This window comes from Hipposideros armiger, unplaced genomic scaffold (assembly GCF_001890085.2).
Source record: "Hipposideros armiger isolate ML-2016 unplaced genomic scaffold, ASM189008v1 scaffold_73, whole genome shotgun sequence".
NCBI lineage: Eukaryota > Metazoa > Chordata > Mammalia > Chiroptera > Hipposideridae > Hipposideros > Hipposideros armiger.
In genome coordinates this window covers 4,513,683-4,523,349 of record NW_017731423.1, presented here as the reverse complement: position 1 = coordinate 4,523,349, position 9,667 = coordinate 4,513,683, and the positions used below count along the sequence as shown (strand labels likewise).

Sequence of the window (9,667 nt, the reverse complement as noted above, 5' to 3'; positions counted from 1 at the left end):
CTGGAAGAGCGCAATGATGGTGCCAACTTGGGCCAGTGAAGCAACGTCCTCCACAACTAGACTGAAGAACAAAAGGACAGCAACTTGTCTTTTTCCCCAGCGCTGTTCCCATCCCCCAACTCCCCAATAAAAATCTTTATAAAAATAAAATAAAATAAAATAATTCTATGTAGATGGATATATGGGACCTTATTAAAGTATTTTTATGCTTACTATATTAACATTAGTCTTTATATTTGAAAACAATTTTTATTTCACTTATTTCAGGGGTAGTAAGACTTTTTTTTTTCCCTTAAATAACTTTCAGGTATCAGAAAGATACTAAACTTGAGTAGGTGTTTGGCCTCGTTGTCATTTTACTATGTTTATATAATGAACACTCTAGGATGTCTCAGTTCAGAACCAAACCTAGCCAGAGACAGCGGGAGGGATGTTTAGTCATTACGATCATAAGCCTCATAACCTCTTGGTCAAGAATGGGCTGCACATATAGCAGTGGTCCCATAGGTTATAAGGGAGCTGAGAAATTCCTATTGCCTAGTGACATTGTAACCAATGTACCATAGCAGTCCAGCGCATTACACATTGTGGTGATGCTGGTGTAAACAAACCTACTGCACTGCCACTCGTATAAAAGTATAGTGCGTACAGTTATGTACAGTACATAACACTTGGTAATGAATAACTATGTTGCTGGTTTATGTATTTACCATACTATACTTTTTAGTGTTATTTTAGAGTGTAGTTTTCTACTTATAAAAAAAAAAATAAGTTTGCTGTAAAACGGTGTGTTGTTAGACCAGCAGCAGCCTCATACATCTTGCGCTTACGGTCTCTTGATTGCATCATTTCACTTGTCCTTGATTTAAGCTCGTGTTTTGTTCAGTAACATGCTGTACAGGCTTGTAGCCTAGGAGCAATAGGCTAGACCAATCAGCCTAGATGTGTAGCAGGCTATACCGTATAGGTTTGTGTAACAGCACTCTGTGATGTTCACAAAACAAAATTGCCTAAGGACACTTTTCTCAGAATTACCCCCCGTCATTAAGCTGCACAAGACTGTATATTACTTCTTGAACATTTATTTTGTGCCCAATGAGTTTGATATAACTGTCTCTTTTTAAAAATAAAGGTTTTTTTTGGCCAAAATCATATAACCGGAGAATGGCAGACTCAGGCTTACTACTCAGCATGTGTTGATCCAACACATTTTGTTAGCTACAGGCATGGAGCCTCTCTAAAATGGGACAAGAACTTATTTTAGAGATGCAGTCAGTTGCTCACTAAGTGTCATGTAGTGTGATAGGGCTTTACATGTCTTTTTTTTTTCATTCAATCTTTAGACTTTGGAAATAATCTAAACTTTTTTTTATCATCCCTATAGAAAAGGTGAAATATTTTTGCCTGATATCAAATGCTAAATGATAGTCAGAATTTGAGTCCAGACTCTTATCATGTAGTAAATGCTAAATAATTTTTTAAGTGAATGAGTAACCCCTATTAGAATAAGTTCAATCAAATTCTAACAAATGTTGGTTGCATAGAACAAACCTAAATTAGCCCACAGTAGCTTAATCTATTTAGAATTAGTTTTCATAAGATAAAAATATTTTTATCAAAAGATTTTAAAAATTATTTTGAACAGTTTATTCCATGTTCATGTTGATCTGTTATGTTTTCATCAGGATGGACTAGTTATAGTTGGATCTTTACGTCAGTCACAGCACTCTTCTAGTTAAAATCTTCTTTGATCAACTCAAATTGAATTTATTTGCTCTTAACTATGCAAATAATTCTGAATTTTTGGCTTGGTTCTGCCTAATCATACTAATTTACCTAGTTTAGTTACTTAGAGCCAATTCTCATTCTACTAGTAACTTTAAAACATATTTTAATCAGCTTTAAAGTTCTGCTTAACTCAAAGTGGTCAGAAAGAACAGTTGGAAACACTCACTGCCACTTTGTGGATATTCATGCCTGCTCTTAATAATTCCATAAGATGATCCAAAAAAAAAATCATATGGTCAAAAAGCATAGGGAATGTTGCATTGTTGGAGGGAATGTTGGAGGCCTATCATATCCATTCGTCCATCATACACATGAAAGATTTCAGAAATCTAGAGCAAGGAATGATGTGTCATTTTATTCCATAGCTTTCTAAACTTAATTTGAACAACAAAAAACACAAAAAAACAATGAAAAAAAAACCACCACTTGTTATCTATGGGAATGGCATTTTGTTTAAAAAAACATTTTGAAAAATACTGGTTTAAAACCATTTTAATCTTCTTTTATAACCAACTAATTTAAATAGATCAGAAACTGTCTTTGAGTAGATCATACTGTTTAAACTGGCTCTGCCCAGCTCTATGAAGTTATGATTAAATTCTTCGGAGCTTTCAGCATTTCAAAACCATTTAAAACAGATTCAACCAGTCATGATGTACTTGAAATGTGCAACATTGTACTTATTTTCTTAACATTTCCCCATGGAGAGGCAGACCATTTTCTATACAGTCTATAAAAATAATCCAAGCATTTTGAGGAATTAGGTGAATGGCTATTTCAGTTATGGTATGGCTAGGATTATCTCATAGTATATAAAACTATATCCCGTGAAAGTTGTATGTGTGTGTGTGTTGGATTGGGGTGGAGGTGTTAGAAGACATTCTCATCTTTGCTTCTGTAGCCACAGTGGCTCCTTAAGACCAGAAAGAGAAATTAGGTCCTGTATGTTATCAGGTATTTAGAAATTGTCCTTGAAATGAAGGGCATTCCAGCTCTTGCTAGGGTGTGACAGGTGTGTAGAGGGGGTCCTCATTGGGATTTCAGAGTGCCACTCATGAAGTATCCTAAAATGTCAATAAAAGACTCTTTATTCATAAATAACTGATATGCAGTAATTTACGTCTGTACATTTATCTTGAAAAGTCTGTAACCATCCAGTTTTTTTGCAAACTCTACATAAAACATCCAAACCGTCCATTTTGTTCAATACAATATAACACAGCTGTTTGGCATTACCAAATATATATGTATATATATTTATAGATATGTACATGTGCTGAAAAAGAAGCCAGTGCAGCCTTTTCTAAGAAGTCCATCCAAGTATTTACTGTACAACATTCAGAATTTACATTGATAATACAAGGCACAAAAAGTGTGGTATGAAGCCAAGGCCATGCTTTATTCAAACTCTCTCCTCTGGCTTGCTCACTCCTTCAGCCTCATGTCAAATTAAGTGTTCAGTTTTTGTTTTGTTTGTTTGTTGTCGGCTTTGAACACATCAAATAAAAGTTGAGGGTGGTATGGATTTGAGATATGAATCATTTGAAAGAACCACCCCCTCCCCCTCACCCATGCACCGTCCCCAAATAAACAGAATAAAATGAAATGTTTTTGAAATTCTTCCGTACAAAAATACAATTGAACAATTACTCATATTTTTTTTTAGTTTGGGTAGGAAGAATATGCCAGCTTTCCTCTAATTGCTTATATTTATAATGTTACTAGGTTGACACATACTGGATTGCATGTACCAATTAGAAACAATTATGAAGAATGGGAAATTTTAGCCTTGATTCCAATTTAGAAAAGGAAAACATTGTTTTCCTGACCAGAAAATTTCCACAGGCTGAGTTTTTTTCCCACTTTCTCAGAGAGAAGTTTTAAATGGGAGCAACCGACATAATCTAGGACAAGTCTTAGAAAGAGAGTGTTTCTGATTTAATTTTTTTAGTTACCCTCTGATGACTCTTAGATCAAAGTCTCCTAGTAAGTAGCAATCTCCCTTTAGCATCATCAGAGCTCTGTAATGGAGGGATATTAGCATTATTAGATCTATTTCTGATTATAATGTCTGTATTTCAGTAATGGGGTCAGAAGGCATGATATTGGGCTTACAAACTCCTTTAAATATCATCTTTCCTTTTCATGATTCAACAGAACCACTGTTAAATCTACCATATCAAATTTTAATGGAATTGTATAATTTGTCAAATTTTGGAATTTCTATGGAAATAATGCTTGAAATAGTGACATACATTTTTAGGGTTAGCAGAATTTGAGGCAAAAGGACATTTTCATTGTAACCATGCCTTTTGTAAAAAATAGTAAACATACGTTTCCATTCATGCAATAATTACATTATCAACTTTAGTGATATATTTTATAATTTAAGGCTATAACTTTAAAAAAAAAAAAAAGATGTACCCCTTGCCAAACTCAATATTAGGGGTAGGGGAGGGCATTTTTAAGCTTAGGCCTAAACATGAAGCTTACTGCTTTTTTTAATCTTTGGGTTCAGATGGAGGGTGGGTTCTAAGACATGAAGTTTAATGTGATTGTCTTAGGCCCACCTCATGAGGACATTTCAAATCCATGATCTTCATAGCAAAAGGAAAAAGCAAAGTAGCTGCTTCAAAAACCACAATTATTCTATGGGAGTTAAATTTCCTACTTGAGATCACAGTACTACACACTAGTGACTAACAGCCAGGTCTGATTTCCATCCCCCTTTTTTTTATCTTTTGAGAAAAATACAGCATACAAATTGCCATTTTGATTTTTGTGGACGACCCTGGAGTGGGGATGTGAGGAGTCCATGGTAGACGCTGGCTCTCCTAGAATTGCTTTTGCAAAAAACACCACATGCTGTCAATACAGCCAAACAGCTTTATAACTGCAGCTTTTGAAAGAGTTTGGAAAGTAAAAACACAAAATATGCAACACATCTAAGATTCGTAACATTTTCACTTCGTGACATTTGACAAAATACATTTTTGCTTGTAGTTCAGGAAAATTCTATGCAGACAAACAGTGGAAACTGCGGAAACGGTGGTCATTCAGCTTTTGGCTAAAGCATCAATTTTCAAATACAGCATTATGGCAACTAACATCGAAAGGTTAATAAAATTTTGTCACTATCTGTAGGACAACATTTTGTTCTCCCGTTTGCTGTGGATGTCACCTCTGGTCCAGTCAATGGGAGTTATGAAGGATTAAGAACTTTGCAATGTTTCATGAGGAAAACTAATGAAAATGAGCCACACCGTGGGCCAGAGAAGCACATTTCTCAGCTCCATCCCGGTTCCTGTGACCTTCACATACCTGTAACAAAGACCTCTGAGAGAACTTCACCTTCAACACATTTGGTAGCTCTATTATTCAACACCTTTACAGAGGGACTAAGAAATTGAAGAGGAAAATGGTAAAAAGGAAAGGCAAAAGCACATCAAAAGAATTTACGACATTTTGAAATTCACAGGGATATTTGCCATAAGTTTGGCAAGTGGAGAATACTTGCTAAAATCAATTATACCATTTTAATATTCTGTCTTAGCTTATTAATCCTGATGTTGAGAATTTCTCTTAGAGAAGATGGCTACAATAAATTCAGAACTTTTAATCCAAAAATAATATTAAGTCAGTTGACTTAATATCCCCTTCCAAAGTTAACTGAAAGAAAAATATAGGGGCTATGGCAAAAAATAATACTTGCAGTTGGAGATAAAAATAATTTTTAAAAAACGAGAAAAGTTTCTTTCTTTAAAGAGAACTGTGTCAATTCCTATTCATCTCTTACAAAAAGACCAATAAAATTTTTGTGGGAGTACATTTGAGTTTTATGAGAGTTTCTGTACTGGTAAATGAAGTTTGCATTTAAATCCATAGAGTGAGCTTCCTTTTGACTCAAAGGATTTTAAGGTAAACTGGGAATACTGTACAAGCAATGCTGTAAAAACTGTAAATTATCTTTATGATGCTGCAGTCTGGTGAAGCTGTGAAGTACGCCATTTTGGTGGCATGATTTTAAGTCATGTTTAAAGCATGACTATTAGACTTAAATGCCTTTGGGGACTTAAAGACTTGGCATTGAGTGGGATGTTTTGTAAAATGTTAAGTAACCTACTAAGTATTAAGGCCGATTTTAATTTCTTGGTTCATTTTGCCTCAGGACAATAAGACGTCTAAAATAAGTACTTGGACTGATGAGTAAATCTCTTTCAAGAGGGACATTTGTGTTGTGCAGGCAAATATTAAAATAGAACAAGGGTTTAGGTCATAGTGAGTAACCACAAGTTTAAATGTCATATAAGTCTATCTGATCTGCAATTTCATGCTCCCCTTGTGCCACGCACACACCCCCACCGACCTACAGGGCTGTAAATCTCACAAACATCGTTTCTTTTTGGAATTCTATTGTAAAATGCTGCACAATTCTGACATGCAATGGCTGCAGAATTTCATACATTTTTATAGAAATCTTATAAAGCATCTTAGCAGAATTAAATAATAGAGAAACGTAAAGAGGGGCAAAATGGACTGAAAGATAGACTCAAACCTTAGGCTGAAATCAGAGGTGAATCATGTTAATTTGCTTCCTTTGTCACTGAATACGTGATGATCAAGTGTATTTATAAAACCCAAAGCAAAAAAAAAAAAATTCAGACATTCAGGGATTGATTGATAACAACCTTTTATCTTAAAAATAATCTAGATAGATTCTAGGGAAAACATTTAAGTGTTTCATCTGTTTTAAAATATTAAAATGTATAAAAAATCTAAAAAGGATCTATCTGGAGTCACAGAATAGATGAAATAATTATAAGGCCAATTAGAAAGGAAGAGGAAAAGAGGGTAAGATGGTTTACCCTTCCAAGAGGAAAACTAACATAATCTATAAAGTGTTTTCTACTAGTTATTATTCAACAGTTAATGCAGATTATTTCTGGGTACTAGTCATACCAGTTCACCTCAAGGCTTTTTTTGGGTGATTGACTATTTACTTCCATTTCTTTCTCTTTCAACAATTATATCAGGGGTGTCAAATGATTTACACTTTCATGCTTTCTCTCTATTGTTCATTAGAAGGAATAAACAAGTCGAGCACATTAGCATAAGTATGTTTTCATGATCTACAATAGATATGGCATTCTGAAAATATACTTGACAGTTCTAAGAGGGCTTATTCTGTATAACATGTCTTTGGTTCCTGAGCAAAACAAGATGCTTTTGAATTTCATGTAGCAAAGCCTGTCAAATACAGGGGACCATATATACCACACGTTAGCTAGAGAAAATAGCCAACCCATTTAAGGGCTCTTCAAAGCCATATCCATGATATCGTAAATTCATCCTATCTTTAGGTCTTTTTCGCTTAGTTCATGACATTTTTTTTTTAAACATGGGATCCACAAAAACATTGTTTAAAAAAATTGATCATATTCCCAATGCCAAGTACTTCCCACCTCCCCCATTTCCTGACTAACTTTATTTTATCCTAATGTAGTCAACCTCTTAGTAGCTGATCAGCCTTGTGGTTAATCTGGGTTCTTGAGTTTGGTTGTCCTAATTGGGGACAGCTGATTAAAGCATCCACTAGAAGATGAGTAGGAACAGATCTTTTCATCTTTAGTCTACCAGGACATCTTGTCAAAATGATTAAACAGGATAAAAGGAGTAAAATGTTAAGATGGGAAATGTGAATTGTCTGGATTTCAATTCTCCACAATATCATTGTCTTATTTAAAACATAAAGCAGTATGTTAATGGTGCTATAGAGAAAGCATACTTGGTAAGGTGGAATTGACAGAGCTTGAAGGCTCCCTGAACAATGTATATGGTTTCTAGAACATTGTGGTAGAGGCGAATTTACTAGGATATCATTTAGAGCAAAGACTATCTGCTAATTTCCCAAGAGGTTAAAAGAGGGTGACCTACAGCCCTTCAGAGTTTTGGTGACAACATAGTACTGAAAGGCTAGAAAATTTCAAGAACTAAATTGAAAACGACAGTAAAACTTCATCCCCTTATAACAACAATTTTGGGGAAGTGAGTCAATGCTTGCATCCTAGAATTACAGCTTATTTGAGGCCTATGGCATCTGTAGTTCACGTATTTCCTTGGACCTAATTTGACCTCTCTCGTCAAAATCCATGTAATAAGCTGTGTGTGAACAGTACTCTAAAATTTGAGTGCCTTAGCTGGAAATAGAGGTGGTCGTGCTTTGCTGAGTTGGAAGAAATAAATTTCCATATTGAAAAGTCTAATAATGCTGCTTGAAACCTCTCCTCTACTGTAATGGGAAAGGAAGGTAAAGAAAGAATGTGGATAGCTTTGTCCTTGGAGAAAATGAAGGTGGGGTACACTGCAAGAACTAGTTTGTGGTCTATCTCTCTCGATCTTGTTTCCATTAAATGCCTAGGATAGATAAGTAATTGGTTGGTGCTGGTGTGATGTACTCAGATTCTAAATTCTATATGCCCTCCTTGACGTTGTTGAAGTCATACACATGAGTTGACAACCTGTTTCACTTCTGAAAGCCAGTTTTACAATGATTGCCGACATCAGATGCCAGTTGGTAGAAAACTTTTGACAAGCTGGTACCAGAATCAGCTTGCCCTTTGGGGCACATCATTAAAAACATGTTTCCAAACATGCACATTTCATTTTCTGCCTTCCCAGCTCTATGGTAGCTCATTTTCCCCATAGTTACTTCTATTTAGATATGCCCTCACTTTTCTCCTTGCCACCCCAAATCTGAGAAGTTCATCAAGTGTTAACCCTAGTACGGATTCACAGGAGACAGTACAGCCTTCTTTTATTTAAGAGAGCTTGTACTTTTCCCTATTAACATATTTTACCTATATAAAATTCAGTTTCTTCAACCAGGGATTCTCACTGATTGTAAATGAAGGCTGAATTTCCCACATGCCACGGGGCAGAAAGCTGCCTGTTTCTTCCATTTAAAGCAAATGTCCCGAAGCTGGCCATCACTCTGTCTCTTGAGAGGAAGTGGACTAAAGTCCATTTTGTCTGCTGTAGTTAAAGTCGGCTTCATCGAGCTGAGATTCCGTAATATTTGAGAATTTCGTGTGTGTCCTCCCAATCTCTTCAAGGGCACAGGCCAGGGAGTCAAGGTCACCATCGTGCTGATGACGAGCTTCCCACAGGTTCAAAATGACAGCAGATGGGCTACTTTGTGTAGCAAAATAAGATAAATTCCTAGAGAGACAGTTAAATAGACAAAAAGAGTAATAAAACAAAAATGAAAATAGAAATAAAGGAACAAATAAAAAACACTTATGTGGGAATTAAAACTAAATTATGGATATTATTCTAATAGGAGTACAAAGCTCCTTTGAGGCAGGTCTGGAGCAGTCTAGTTTATATACCAACACTCAACTGAAATTGTACTCTGGAATGTTATCAATAACCTTCTTGCCCTCCAATTTTTCTTTTAAGTTTTCATCTTCCTTTGAGTTATGTGTGTATTTCTCCCCTGACTACATCCCTTGAAAAGCTCTCTCATTAGCTTACGTGATGATGTAACTTATTCCTACTTTTTCAAGATAGCTGACCCCTCTTTATCTCTCCCTTAGTAAACATCAGGGCTATCAAGGTTATACCTTTGATTTCTTCCTTTTTCACTCCTCAGTGGGCTCATGTACTAAATGGATTAGATATCAGCTCTAAGTGGACAACGTCTAAATTTGCACATCCAGTCTTATAGGTTAATTTGCTCTAGTCACAGATCTCTAAATGACCTTGGAATTGCTCCAATTAAATGTCTCTCCACATCTTCAGACTTAACACATCAGAAATTTATATAATCTCCAGGCTCCAACTGGCCCCCATTCTAACTATAACACATATCTCTGTAATC

The 9,667-nt window shown here is 35.5% G+C and overlaps 1 protein-coding gene across 10 annotated transcripts in view; it reads right to left on the bottom strand.

The window, feature by feature from the left end:
* Positions 1 to 2,855: 2,855 nt before the first annotated feature.
* UNC5D (unc-5 netrin receptor D) overlaps positions 2,856 to 9,667 on the bottom strand; it is a 561,851-nt gene continuing 555,039 nt past the window's right edge. For all 10 annotated transcript variants that reach the window (XM_019642890.1, XM_019642889.1, XM_019642891.1 and 7 more), the window contains one exon: positions 2,856 to 9,006. In XM_019642890.1, coding sequence (XP_019498435.1) covers positions 8,802 to 9,006 — 205 coding nt within the window. In that variant the 3' untranslated portion in view covers positions 2,856 to 8,801. The remainder of the gene's footprint in view (positions 9,007 to 9,667) is intronic.